The 14,574-nt window shown below is 51.1% G+C and overlaps 1 protein-coding gene across 1 annotated transcript; it reads right to left on the bottom strand.

Annotated features, from left to right (window-relative positions):
* Positions 1 to 2,928: 2,928 nt before the first annotated feature.
* On the bottom strand, positions 2,929 to 14,201 carry LOC148163241 (uncharacterized). Its single transcript, XM_088027178.1, has 9 exons — positions 14,147 to 14,201; positions 12,677 to 12,778; positions 12,250 to 12,396; positions 10,254 to 10,397; positions 8,650 to 8,790; positions 6,842 to 6,973; positions 5,308 to 5,472; positions 4,902 to 5,048; positions 2,929 to 3,158 (listed from the first exon to the last, which is right to left on the bottom strand). Exons 1-9 carry the CDS (start codon positions 14,199 to 14,201, stop codon positions 2,929 to 2,931), a joined length of 1,263 nt encoding a protein of 420 aa, XP_087883304.1.
* Between the last annotated feature and the right edge of the window lie 373 nt (positions 14,202 to 14,574).

The following is a 14,574-nucleotide window of genomic DNA, read 5'->3' as shown; positions in this document are numbered from 1 at the left end:
CCACATCTGCCTTCCGTTCCCGCTGTGATCTCTGCACCAGTCAGGATGGACCCGGGGATTCCCGACATCTTACAACAACAACACAGTTTACTTCTGACTCACACGACATGTCCACTATGGGTGAGGCTGATGGATTCTGTGTGGGGAGTCCTTACAAGACATCCCCATCCTTCAACACTGGGCCCGGTGACCCTTCAGTCCACAGGAATCATGAATCAGTAGCTACAGATGAGTCCAGCTACTTGATGCATGACCTTGAGATGGAGACTCAGAGGTCTCCATCCCTTATCTGCAAAATGAGGGTCTATAACGCCGACGTCATAGGGCATTAAGATAAATGATCTGAAACACCAACACGGCGCTCACCACAAATCCTTCCCTTTTCTCTCTCGGCAGTGTTAGGAAGTGAATGTTTGTGTCTCCCCAAAATTCATAGGTGAAAGCCCTAGCCCCTCAGGGTGATGGTATTTGGAAGTGGAGCCTCTGAGAGATCATTTAGAAGAGGTCACGAATGCAGGGCCTCATGATGGGATTAGCGTCCTTACATGAAATGGGGAGACAACAGTAGAAGCTCCCTGTCTCTGCCACGTGAGGACACAGCAAGAAAGCGTGCACCCAGAAACCAGGAGGAGGGTCCTCACCAGAACCCAACCACACTGGCACCTTGACCTCACACTTCCAACTTCCAGAATTGTGAGAAAATGTCTGTAGTGTAAGTCACAGTGTCTGTGGTGTGTGGTTATAAGGCAGCCCGAGCTGACTAAGGCAAGAAGCAGCCTCACAACCACCATCCACTGAAAGCTTATTACCTGCTAAGCACTATCCAGATATATTTACTTTTTCAGGAACAATTACTACTCCCACATTACAGACGAGGAAACCGGGCCTGAGAGAGAGGAAGGGACCGGCCCAATGTCATGGTTCCTCACCTGTGGTCCCTCGTTTCCATATCCACCCCTCTCTGCCCTATCATGCTGAGGCTGGGAGTTGGAAAACTACATTTCCCGGGCTCCTTTGCCACCTGAACTTTTGCAAAGAGGGAGCACTCCCTCCAGGTCAGAGGGTGAAGAGTTCCTCCCCCACTCCTGCTTCTGGCAGCATCCATGGAACTGGCCATGGTGCCTCCTGCGTGGCCCCAGCCCTGGCCACACAGCCTGGGTGGCTCAGTCAGTGAAGCAGCTAACCCTCGATTTCAGCTGAGGTCATGACCTCGGGGTGGTGAGATCGAGGCCCGAGTCCGACTCTGCGCTCAGTGGGGAGTCAGAGCCTGCTTGAGATTCTCTCCCTCTCCTGCCCCTCCCCACTGCTTGTGTGGCTTCTGTCTCTCTAAAATAAATAAGTAAATCTTAAAAAAACAAAAAGGAACCCCATTTTGTGCAAAATCTGGGGGCAGCCACGTACCTTATGAGAGGCCTCTCTCAACCCCAGAGACGGAATCTTGATTAGGTGAAGTCAATCAGGATTACCATCACCTTGACAGGGATTGGCTGGCTCCATTTTGGCCAATGGGGACATGAGGAAAGTCGGCCAGGGGACAGGGTTTCTGGCAAGACAAGGATGGGAGGTCGCCTCCTCTGGCTTTGGGTCGTACGAGGGCGTGATGCTGGAGCTCCAGCCACCATCAGGCAAACAGCAACATGCTGAGGATGGCAGGGCAGCAAGCTCGGTTCTCAGTGACTCCTTTGAACCGCTGAATTAATGACCCCTGGGGGCCCCTACCTCCATTCTTCCTTACTGCTCCTACTTCGGGGCCTCTGGCTTTACAGTTCCCTCTGCCTGGAATGCCCCCATCCACACCCCACACACCCGCATGGCCCTCCACCTCACCCCCTTCGGGTCTTCACTCAGATGTCACCCTCCTGAGGCCTCTCCTATAAAAGTGCACCCCTTCTGCAGGCCTCCCCCACTCCTCATCCCTGCACTGTTTATTATCCGTCTCCCCAATGAAACATAACCCTCCTGAGAGCGGAGAATTTTCTTTACTATGTATCCTCGGTGTCTAGAACTGTGCTTGACGCATAGCAAGTGATCGATAAATATTTGTCCAATTAGCACCGAGTGAATGCTTTCGGTTCTTTTTGTTGGACTTTGTATTACTTTCAGCTGAAAGCAGATGGGTCTTGGCTTCCCGCCTCCTGTTGAGTTCCCCAGCTTCACCTCTCTGCTCAATCCTCTGGGTCCAATGCTGGCTCAAAAATGACACTCACTCCAGACTGAGCATTGGCTCTTATGCCCCCCCACCCCCGGCTCCCAGACACCGTCATCTGCGGGTCCCCTCGGGGCCCACATCCCCGCAGGAGAGAGCAGACCACATCAGGGCCCTGTTTGAGGCTGCGATGCGATGAAGGAAACCCAAACCACTTGGCATTGTGGGATGTGATTCATTCACATTTGGTGACAGTGGGGAGACTGAGCCCAGACAGAAGAGGGACTGTGGTGGGGGTGGAAGGGGTGCTCTAAAAGCCTGGGAAGGGGGTGCATTTGGTCCTCAAACCCCATCTTGGCCGCCCGAGGCTTTGCTAGACCCTAAAGAGGGAGACAGAAGGAGCTGCTTCCCAGTGTTCAGGAAAAGAGACACAGCCCTAGTCAGAGGGAGTAACCTGGTGTTGGGGACCCCCCAGTGTGAGAAAGGAGGCTTAGTCTTTGGGGCCCATGGAGGCATCTCTAGTCTGAGGTCTGCAGAAGTACAGCCTAGTCTGAGGGAGGAGGTATAGCCCTTGGGACCCTGGTGTTAAGAAAGAGGACTAGCCTTGTGGAAGCCCTTAGTCTGAGGGAGGAGCCTCACCCTCCTGGTGTCTGACTTTTCTCACCAGAAGCTACCAGGCCTAGAGATGCCAGAAGTAGGGGGGAGCCAGGGCGCCATCTAGCGAGGTGGGACACAAGCGGGGTTGAGTGGCTGCGGGGCAAAGGCGGTCGAGGCGGGCCTGCTCAGGAGAGGGCGGCGGCGCCCAGGGCCACCAGCAGCACGGACAGGGCGAGGCGGAGGGCGGGCGGCGCGCCCGAGTGGCACTTGGAGTCCATGATGGCGCGCTGGCTGGGGCTGCAGTGGGGCCGGCGGGCCAGCCGGTGGCCGGGCAGCTCCAGCAGCCGCCCGGTGGCGGCGGGGGCAGCGCACAGGTCCCGGGAGCCGCAGCCGCTCACATTCACGCTCTGACCGCCTGCGGAGACGCGGGGAGGACGCGCGTGAGGCCGCGCGCGGGCAGGTGTCGCCGCTGCGCACACGCACCTGCCACTGCGCGCCAGCCCGGCCAGCACCCATCCCCGCGCCCGGGCTTCGGCGGGGGGAGCCCTGACCAAGCCCGTTTCCCCGCAACTCCCTGCAGCCCCGCGGGGCTGCCTGTCTCCCCAGGTCAGACAGAGACTCGGGATCTGCTAGCGTCACCATCGCCGAGTTTTCGTAAAAGACGAGACTGTCACATCCAACAGGAAGCGTGGGAGCGGGCCAACCCTGGAGGCTGGGGAGGCCCTCTGACCCACGTCCTTCGGGAAAACTCACCGGAAAAGGTTGGGATCCTCAAGCTGGAGCCTGGTCCCACTGTGCCTTTCATTGTTACTCTATTCCATATATGTATGTTGCAGGCTTTCTTTTACTTGTATTCAGTATTCATAATACTGAATGTATTAATAACTGTGACCCTGGAAGGTCACTCTATTTCACACACACCCCTCCAACGGACTTGGTGCTCTCAACTTCTTCCTATGCTTCCTCAGAGCTATATATGATGGAAGATGGTCCGATGTGATCCATTCTTATATTAATATACAGACGTAACCGGGTTATTGAGGATTTGGTGGGGGATATGAAAGTGATCCTGTCTTAGTTTACCAAGGAGGAACAACACCTCACCACAACTGTGGCTTGATTTTAAGTCCTTATCTTTTAAAGAAATATATGGAAATACTTAGGGTTCAAGGGTTGATATCTGAGGTTGCATTCAAAATAATGTGGGGCGGGGGTGGAGATGAAACAGATTGGCCATGAGTGGATAATTACTGGGGTTGGGGGAAGGGCACATGGGATTTATTAAACTGTTCACTCCTTTATTTATCTTTGACCTTCTCCATTAAAAAAAAAAAAAAAAAAAAACAACAACAACAACAAAAAACACCCCACAGCACAGTCTGTATTTGTCTCAGTTTGCCCTGAACTGGAGTATGTTCCTCGAAGAGCCATGAGGGTCTTAGATTCACTGAAATGCCATACACAGCACTTACTATGTTCTAGAATTTTTTTTTTTTAAGATTTACTTATTTGAGAGAGAGAGAGTGCGAGCAGGGGGAGAGGCAGAGGGAGAGGGAAAGAGAATCCTCAAGCAGACTCCCTGCTGAGTGCAAAGCCCAACACGGGGCTCGATCCCACAACCCTCAGATCATGACCTGAGCCGAAAGCAAGAGTGTGACGCTTAACTGACTGAGCCGCTCAGGTGCCCCTGTTCTAGAATTTTCAATACAGTAGCCACTAGCCACATACAACTATCGAGCACTAGGCATGTGGCTGGTCTGAACTGAAATGGGCTGTGGTATAAAATCCACACCAGATTCCAAAGGCTTAGTAGGAAAAAAATGAATGTAAGATATCTCATTTATAATTTCTTATATTGATTGCCTGTTGAAATTACAACTATTGGATATATTGGGTTAAATAAAATATTAAACTAATTTCATGTTATTTTTTACTTTTTAATGTGGCTCCTCGGAAACTTTAAATTCTACATGTGGCTTGCATTCTATTCTTTTTGGACAGTACCCATCCAGAAGTCTCATGGACTCAGAGACCCCCAACTCAGGCATGCCCAAATCCAAAACCAACGTGCTCAGGCTCGTTCTCGGGCACGCACGTACGCATACACACACACACACACACACACACACACACACACACACACACACACGTATATTACCTTCTACAAGCACCAGGTCCAGCTGGACACACTCCGTCTCTCCACTGGGACACTGCATATAGAAGGAGGAATTGCAGGGCCCCAGTCGGCCGCTAGGACACGTAGGACACAGGAGCTCGCTCAGGGTGTGTGAGGTTGGCAGAACTTCTGTAGAGGGGAGGGTGACAGTCAGCGAGGAGGACTCTCAGAACCTCCAGGGCCCTCTGTACACTCACAGGCTCTTCCACAGGGGGATGACCTTCCTGGGATTTCCCACTTAGCTGGGGTCAGGGTGCCTTCGGGCAGCCTGGCTGGGGAATGGGGATGTTCCTGCCAGCCTGCCTTCCTCAACTCAGGACAAACTCTCCTCCGAAGTCACCCCAATGCATCCTTGGTCACCCGCAACTGCTTTCTGGTAGCGGTGTACCGAGAGGAGTGAGTTCTTGGCAGTCTCCTTGGCAACAGGTGGAGTTGATCCAGAAGCCAAAGTCAACGCTGTAGGTGAAGGCAGAGACGGAGTTGCCGAATCTGCACTCCTTGGAGGTCACGCAGGAACCATTTCTCCAGACAACAGAGTTACCTTCCCTTAAGGCTGGAGAGATGGGGAGGGCAGGCTTGTGAGGAAAGGCGATCATGAGCCACCCCCTAACTAGAAACCCTCCAAATCCCTCTGGGTGTCATTGTTGGTATTCACCATTCACTTTGCTTAAGACTCCCCCCGCCCTCCAATACAGTCAAAGCCTGTCATTTTTCACCAAGACACAGAGCGCAGAAAGCCTTCCTTCTTCTGCCTTCTCCCACTAGGGTTCCAATGAACAGGATGGCTCTGTACCTGTGATGTCTCCTGACCTATCTACGAGCACCTCACGGGCTTAGCCAGAAACTTCTCAAGGATCCCAGAAATGCCCACCTCCGGGCCTGGTACACTATCCTTCCTACCCCTCCTTATGTTGCTAGAAGGAGACAGAGAAGAGCTGGTTTCCAGTTCAAACCCCTCTTCCTGTTTACAGAAGAGTCTAGTTTTTCCCTTTATGGGACAGACCAACAGAGGCCTCCTTGCCCAGAATGTTGCCCTAGATACCAAGATGGCTGCAAGCTGATCTCCCATCCCCAGTGCTTTTCTGCATCTTACCCTACCACTCCCATAGCAAGAAGTGGGATCCATTTCTTCACCCCTCAAATCTGAGCTGGCCTTGTGACTTGCTCTCATCGAGAGACTTGCTCTCATCAAGGCAGGACTGACACTGGGCCAGCTCTGGGCTTCTCTCTTAAGAAGCCCACGGTTTCTACCTCTTCCTTCTTGCAAGCCAGCCACCATACTATAAGGAAGCTCAGCGAGGCTACTGAATGATGACAGACCACATGCACAGACACCCCACAAGGTGAGAGGCTGCATTGAATGTTCCAGGCCCCGCCAGGTTCTCAGCTGAATGCAGCCACATGGGGCACCTCACCCCTTGGAGAAGACCTGCCTAAGCTGAGCCTCATCAACCCACAGAATAGTGAGAAATAATAAATTGTTGTTTTAAGACACAAAGTTTTTTTCTAATTGTAACAAAAAAAAACCACAATATAAAATTTACCCTCTTAGGCATTTTTAAGTGTACATTCAGTGGCGTTCACTGTATTTACATTGTTAGGCAACAGATCTCCAGAACTTTTCATAAAACTACCATTCTCTTACATTGACTACCCTAGGTCTCTCCTATAAGAGGAGTCATATGGTATCTGTTCTTTTGTGACTAGTTAGACCTCTACGTCTTGAGTTGATCTGTTCTTCAGCCATAAATAACGATAGCAATGTGGCATCAGATCTTAAACCCACATGCTCCCCGGCAACCAGCCTCTGGCCTCCATGGCTGGAGTCAGGGCAGCAAACATGGGGGGTGGGCGGCAAGGAGAGGTCTTGGTGTGTCTCAGGCCCCATTTCTGCCTCCTGCACCCAAGCCTGGGACACTCACCCAGGGTGCCCACTGTCTGGAGGCAGTAGTTCTTATCTGCTGGACAAAGGACAGTGTCACAATTACTGATGTTTGAGCAGGTGAAACAGGTGGTGACCTTATCCTTGGTCCGAGTCGCAGCTGCAGGGGGACCTGGGGAGAGAGGAAGATAAGCCAGCTGGAGAACAACCTGTGTGTGTCTGTGTTCCTTTCTGAGCACTTGGGTATGAATGTGCTGCATGTGTGCACGTCTGCAATAATGTAGTTTGCATGCACAAGCATGCAGGCACACAGGGAAATAGGTCTGCGTGCTTATGCATGCAAACTACATTACTGTTGACTGTTGAACTCTTGTGTGTTCTGGAACTCTCTGCGGAAGGGTGGGGGTGTTTGCGCGCAGCTCCGTGGGCCCCTTTGTGAGAAGGGGTCTAGGTGCCTCTCTGTGCGAACAGAGCCCCTGTTTATGTGGACACATATAAGGCTGGTTTTGTGGGTCTGAACGTGTTTCTGTGTCTGGCTGTGCCTGGGTTCCCAGCAAGGTTTAGGGTACTTGGATATAGATGTTGGAGTACGGATGTGAATGTCTCTGCGGATGTTGATAAAGTGTTTCAGCATGTCTGTGTATATTTTGTACTTTTATATGTTTGTGTGCTTGCACCTGTCCATGTGCACGGACCCAACAACAGAGGAGTCCCTGCCCGGATGTGTTACATGCCTGTAGGGACCATATATGCAAACATTCCATGTTCTGTCTTCCGGTTGTTAGTTACCCTGTTTTGCCCTTTCTCCTGTCGTACCATACATTTTGAGCTCCTGGATCCACCTTTTTTTTCCCCCCTTCACTGTGATCATTAATTTAATCCACTGTTTAGTTTTTAAAAGTAAAACTCTGGGGTGTGTGGGTGGCTCAGTTGTTAGGCATCTGCCTTCGGCTCAGGTCATGATCCCAGGGTCCTGGGGTTGAGTCCCATGTTGGGCTCCCTGCTCCGCGGGAAGCCTGCTTCTCCCTCTCCCTCTCCCCCTGCTTGGGTTCCCTCTCTCGCTGTGTCTCCCTCTCTGTCAATAAATAAATAAAATCTTAAAAAGTTAAAATAAAAATAAAACAAAAGTAAAACTCCAACAGCTGGTAATCTGAAGAAGCCAAAGGGAGAATGGATTCTCCTCTGCATTGCAGATCTGTCTTCACTGTGCCGTTTCTAACAAAAGAGGCTTCCGCATCCCCGCAGCTGAGGGAATGCTGCTCTATCCAGCTTTGAAAATTGCCTTTCTCACCTCCAAAACGTCTGCGATTCTGCTCAGTTGTCTCTCTTAAAAAAACTGTTGCCCTGGTAAATACAATCTCAATTAGCATCTCTCTTTTCCGGAAGACAAAACTTACTGTCCGTGTTCTTTGTTAAGCCGAAAGAATACTGTGGGCAAATCTGTCTTCTCTCACAAGCAAGGAAGTGAAGGAAAGAAAGAAAAAGACCATGAGGTTTCTTGTTTAAACAGAGTTTGTATCTCTAATCTCCTTTATACGACAGGGTGCTTGTGTTTAGAAATGTGTACTCCTCTGTCGGTGTGTTTTGGGTGCTGGGATATAGATGTAGATGTCTGTGGATGTGTGGGTGTGTGCCAGCAGGATTTTCTGCTTCTAGGTGTGTTAAGTGGTATGTGTGTGCGTGTGTGTGTGTTTGTGTGTACGCGCTCTTATACGGGTAATTGCACTTCCTGAGACCATTATTGGTAGGGGGAGGGGAGACCCTGGAAATGCATAGGATTGGGAAGGGCATGTGGGATCTGGGAAGGGCAGAGAAGGTAGAATCTCAGGAAGTCAGGGTTCAATGCACCTGGCGGGGTGGGAGTAGCCACATAGTCGCATTCAGGCTTGCTGGTGAGATGAAATCCAGATGCTTCCAGGCCGAGGGTCATGTTCACTTGCAGGTGGCAGATATTTGGGGTAGCACAGCCCTTCAGGATTTGGGGACCCCCTGCAGAAACATGGGGAAGCTGCAGGGGGAGACTCAGAGCCAGAGCCTTCCCATCTTGATTTTCAGGCTTTCTCTGTCTGAAAGTTCCCATCTCTCTTGATTGTTCTATATGATTGATTTTCAAATCTGCCTGGTCATTTCTTACAACCTCCTGATGCCTGCTCATTTTTGCGATTCTAATTTTATTCCTTCAAATACGTCACACACAGTTATGTTCTGCAGCTGATAATTACGAGAGCTGAGCTCCTCATGAGTCTACATCTCTTGTTTGTTGCTTCTGCTCTCACTCATGGTGATTTGTTCCCTTGTGCATTTCATGAGCTCTGAGGGTGAGCTCATATTTGGTTGATGTTGATCTGTAAACAGTGGCATACCGCAGGGGAGAGTAATGGGAGCAGGCTCTAAGGGGGTGTACTCCCTGTGGAACATTTAAAAACAATAATAAAACTGACTAGGGGCACCTGGCTGGCTTAGTCAGTAGAGCATAGGACTCTTGATCTTCAGGTCCTGAGTTCAAGCCCCACGTTGGGCATAGAGCTTACTTTAAAAAAAGAAATAATAATAATGACTAAATGTTAGTCTGCTTCTTTTTATCATCATATTACAGCATTTCTAAACAATAGCAGTGATAAAATACTCCCCCCCCAGACAGACTACTCCCACCACCTGTTCCCCCTCACCCCCAACCTCACACCTTCTCTTTATGCCACTGTTCGTAGCAGGAAGACCCTTCAGAGGATCCAGTCTCCCAGGTGCAGAAGCCCAGACTTCTCCCTGTCACTTTGTTGGCTTAATAGTCTCTCCTCTGGTCAGTGTGGTTCTATTCCAAGCCTTTCACTCAAACAGCTTCTGCTCCAACCATTTGCAAACACATAATGCTGATTTTAAAATACATCCGCAAATTCTTTGGCATGTGAAAGACGTGAGGGCCTATGCTCCCTCCCCTTGAAACCAGATGGACTTCTGTGACGGTATCAACCAATAACACACAGTAAAATGACATTATGGGACTTCCAAGGCCAGGTCATAAAAGACCACACAGCCGCCACCTTGTTTGCTGAAATGCTCGCGCTTAAAGTCTTCAGTCAACCATGTAAAGGGGGTGGCAGCCATAATGTGGGGAAGCCCAATCTACCCAAAGCAGAGAAACCACATTGGAAAGACCCGGCATCTACATGTGTGAGATGCTTGGCAAGCCCCTCGTTGCCCTGGGCCCTGCAGCTCTAGCTCCAGCCACCCTCTGCCTGGGATCCCGTGAGAGACTCAGAACCGTCCAGCCGAGCTCTTCTACAATTCCCAACCCACAGAAGCTAGGAGAGCCAATAAAACAATGGCCATTCTTTTAAGCCGCTACATTGTGAGTGATTTGCTAAAGAGCAATAGGTAACCAGAATGCACGTGCAAATGAACCTCGACACTTACTCATGCCATCCGGGTACCTCCGGAGGAGAAGGAACCCTTACCTCTATTCCATGTCCCGTTGAGGGTGAAACACACAGTCTGATCACCGGTGCAGTTCATGACCAAGCGGGAGTCACACAAGGCTGACTTATCCCCGAAACAGTAGTGACATTTCACTCCGTTGAGCTGGGCTTCGGGCGCCCCCTCTGGAGGGAGTGGGTGTGGTCAGGGTGGGATGAAGGCTGAGAACACCCCTCCCCCGAAGCCCTCTGTTCTCACCCCCACCCCCCACCACAATCCAGAGCATTTTCCTCTGAAGTGGGACCAGCCTGGTCTCAGCCACCTCCTTCCAACCCCTGAAGACATATTCTGAGGAGCAGCAAACAGAGCCAAAGGTGTGGCTGCCCCACACTGGTCATTTGTCCTAAACAAACCTTCTGGCTGAATCCTATGGGCTCTTTTGTTCCTTCCACAAACATTTCTTGAGCACCTACTGTGTGCCAGGCCCTGTTCTGGAGACACACCCCTGACCTCACTGACAAAAGCCCTCCCTTGAACACACTGAATTCCAAAAGCGTTGAAAAAGTGATCTTGTTATTTTAGGTTTTAAGATACTGTGTGTGGTGTTCTGCCAAAGAGCAGGGCTGTGGCCTCTGGGCTCTCCACCACCTGATCGATTCCAGAGCTTTCTTAGAGATCTGAAACATTTAAGAGACAACTGCTTAAGCATATTTTTCGTGAGGCAAAACTAAGCCACCAATCATTTTCATGTGGGTTTATACAGCAATATTGGCAAACAGAAAAGTCTGACTCTTGATTTCAGCTCAGGTCATGATCTTGGAGTCGTGGGATTGAGCCCTGCATCAGTCTCTGCACTCAGAGCAGAGTCTACTTGAAACTCTCTCTCCCTCTGCCTATGCCCCTCCCCCTGCTTGTGTTCTCTCTCTCTCACTCTCTCAAATAAATAAAATCTTAAAAAATAAAAAAAAAGAAAAGAAAAGAAAGAAAGAAACGGTAGGTTCCCTTTGAAATGTGCCGTGAGCATAAAATACACCCTAGATTTCAGAGGCTTAGTTTGAAACAATCAAAATATCTCATTAATAATTTTATATTGATTATATACATGTCAAAAGAATATTTTAGATATGTTACCTTAAGTAAAATACATTATTAAAATTAATTTCTCCTGCTCCTTTGTACTGTTTAACATGGCTACTAGAAAAGCTTTCATTACGTATATGGCTCACATTGCATTTCTACCGGGTGACGCTGCTGTAGATTGTCCACCAAAAGCCATTACCCAAAGTATTCCGAGGTAGTCCCTTTGATCTTTCTTCACACATAAGAATTTTGTCTAACGCAGTTATAATCATACCCGGCATTTTATATACCGTACAGCATGCCAAACTCTCAGCTTGGAACTGGCTGTTTTATTTGGTGAGCGGCACAATTTTTAGGAGGAGGGAAATCCCAGGTGGTTGAAAGGATGGCTGGTAGCCCCGAGTGTGAAGCTGTCTCAGATCTCCCCCTGTTGCTACACCTGCCAAATACAAATTCCTTCTTTGGAAAAATAACCAAGCAACAAAAGGTGATCTTTATCACTGCTCGGAGCCAGGTCTGGAGTAAGGCCAGGGAGGAGGCGCTCCCTCCCAAGGTCATGCAAGTGCAGAGTCAGCGCCTGAAAGTGAATGCCTCCTTAAATTTTGCACCCTGGGGCCTCGCTGGCCTCACCCTAGACTGGGCCTGCTGCCACCCCTACATTTCTTGCTCTGCTTGGCTAGCCCTCCGGGGAGCTCCTCTCCTAAGGAGAAATAAAACCTTGGGGCTTCTCTCCAGCCCCCCAGTAACTCAGTGAGTGCAACCACAATTTCTCCAGGGCCTGCTAAGGGCCAGCCTTGTGCTGGAAGGCAACCCCTGCAAAGCTGATTTCACACCCATTTTCCAGATGAGTATACTGAGGTTCTCCTTGCCCCAGTCAGCCAGGCAGAGCTGGAAATCAAGGCCAAGTTCCCACAAGACCCACCCTGAGGGTGTGCCCCCCAAGTGCTGCCAACAAACCTTGTCGGGTGGCCCCTTTGCAGTTATTCTCACAACAGGCCATACTGACCCAGAGACTCGAGTGGGGGCCATAGGTCAGGGCATAGACACCTTCTCGGCATTCCCCAGGGGCGACACACGACCCGTTCTTGATGACAGTCCCATGCTCTGGGGATCGAGGTTGAGGAGGAGATATTAGAGACTCTTCGCCACCCCGTCCCCCGCCCCGGACCACAGTCTCGTCTGTAGCAGTCCCCAGAGGTCCGCCTGGGGTCTCAGCTGGCATGGAAGCCCCCTGCAGCCCCACCCCCACCCCAGTGGCCCGGAGCTGAGTTATGAGGCAAAGCTTGCAACCTCCAGCCCCAGGGTGGTTCTTCCATGCCTCCCCCCGCAACCCCTGCCCACCCACTTTGTCGGTCCCCCACCCAGCCCCCGTCCAGTCCCCCACCCAGCTGCATCTGGCTAAACAAGCAGGCTTCCTTGGCCGGAGGACAGGTTATCTCGGTGCAGTTTCCCTGCAGAGAGCAGGCTGGACACGTCTTGGAGGTCCCTGTGGGGAGAGAGGCGTGATCAGAGCCTGCGATTTAAGAAGAAAAACACAGGCGTGTGTACACACCCAGGATTCAGGGAAGACAGCCCCCTTCCCTTACCGGGAAAATGGCCTGCCCCAGCCAGAGGAGGTCTGCATTTCCCTCCTGCCCCTGCCTCGGACTGGCCTTTTATTCAAGGACTAAGGGCTGGGATGGGGGAGGACTGTTGGGAGATCAAGGGACCTTTTCCAAGAGGTGTGTGACCGGTGTTTCCGATGCGCACAAAGTTGGGAGGCAGGGATCAGCATCTCTGAGCTGGAGCCTCGGGTGATCTCCAGCTCACCTACCAGTTCTCCCGGGGAACATTTTCTTCAAACATCTCCCTCGCAAGCCCGGAGTTGAACATATAAAAGTGGAATGTCCCAGGGCACCTGGGTGGCTCAGTCCTTAAGTGTCTTGCCTTCGGCTCAGGTCATGGTCCCAGGGTCCTGGGATCAAGCCCTCCATCGGGCTCCTCGCTCAGCAGGAAGCCTGCTTCTCTCCCTCCCATCCCCCACCCCCGCCTTGTGTTCCCTCTCTCGCTGTGTCTCTCTCTGTCAAATAAATAAATAAAATCTTAAAAAAAAAAAGTGGAATGTCCCTTCCTGGGCTAGGTAGGCTGGGGGCATCTGTGTCTGTCCGGGCACCTGGGGCTCTTCCAAGAAACCGTGAGGCTCGAAGAAGCACGGTTGGAAACCAGCGAGCCTCATTCATACACCTGCCGCTTATAGATGACTACACGAGGAAACTGAAAGCAGGTGGGCTCAGAGTCTCCCTCAAGATCACGCAGTGAAATCCTGGCTAAGTCCTAGAACTTAGGGGCAGAACTAGAACCAACGGGGAGACAGGTAGGCAAAGTAAGGAACAGTAACTGCTCTCAGCTCTCCATAAGAGCCCCTTAGGACAGGGCTACGTATGGCCTGATACTGTTCTAAGCTCTTAAAAAGCTCTTCAAACATGTTAACTCCATGGATGCCCCCAACAGCTCTTTTTTTTCCCTCCCCAACAGCTCTTTGAGGCAGGATCATCATCACCCTCATTTCACAGATGGGAAAACGGAAGCACAGCGACATTCCGTGACTTGCTAGAGGTCACACAACAAAGAAGGGGCAGAGCCAAGATTTGAACCCTGGCAGCCTGGCTCCAGAACTATGGCCTCAAGCACAGTCCGGCTGCCTCTGCTAGACAAAAAGCCAGCCGAGGGAGAAGGGACTGGGACCCCTTCAGGCCTCAGACCCTGAAGCTGGATTCACGTATGTGAACCTGGACTGCCTCTCTTGCTCGTACTGGCTCTTGCTCTCATTCTTGCTCTCATTCTTGCTCTCGGGGACCACACACAATGCACCTACCTGCTGGGGTGGCCAGCGCTCCCAAGAGCGCCAGAGCAGTGAGGAGCTGGAGCATGATCCAGGCTAGAGGGGAGGAAGCAGGACACAGGTGACCTGGCCTTTTATTCAAGGGCTTTGGCTAGGGTAGCAGCCCCGGAAAAGAGAGAGAGCAAACAGCCTAGGGAGATAGGGGCCCCACCTGCCATCCCGGCCCCTGGGACACTTGGCCGGGGACAGGAGCTTAGGGAGCATGGGGATGGGGAAACTGAGGCCCGAGAGGCATGTGGGAGAAGCCTGAGCTACTCTTGAGGCCAAAGAAAGACAGATGGGCATGCTGGTATTGTTATTGCTATTATTAACAAGCACCCGGTCATTCCAGAGAGATGTTAACCCACTGAATCCTTATAATAGTCCTACAAGCCATTACCCTTCATCCCGGGACGGAGACA

The sequence above is a fragment of the Eumetopias jubatus genome, unplaced genomic scaffold (genome assembly GCF_037043125.1).
Source record: "Eumetopias jubatus isolate StellerSeaLion01/CBP00866 unplaced genomic scaffold, mEumJub1_p1.0 scaffold_10, whole genome shotgun sequence".
In the NCBI taxonomy this organism is placed as follows: Eukaryota; Metazoa; Chordata; class Mammalia; order Carnivora; family Otariidae; genus Eumetopias; species Eumetopias jubatus.
The sequence above is the reverse complement of the archived record's forward strand: the minus strand, read 5'-3'. Positions and strand labels throughout refer to the sequence as shown.

Excerpts from the sequence above, each read along its gene's own strand:
- LOC148163241 (XM_088027178.1), bottom strand. The coding sequence starts at position 14,201 with ATGCTCCAGCTCCTCACTGCTCTGGCGCTCTTGGGAGCGCTGGCCACC. Across the intron at positions 12,779-14,146 it reads AGCGCTGGCCACCCCAGCAG|GGACCTCCAAGACGTGTCCA; the intron begins GTAGGTGCATTG and ends CTCTCCCCACAG. Across the intron at positions 5,473-6,841 it reads CCAGACAGTGGGCACCCTGG|CCTTAAGGGAAGGTAACTCT; the intron begins GTGAGTGTCCCA and ends CCATCTCTCCAG.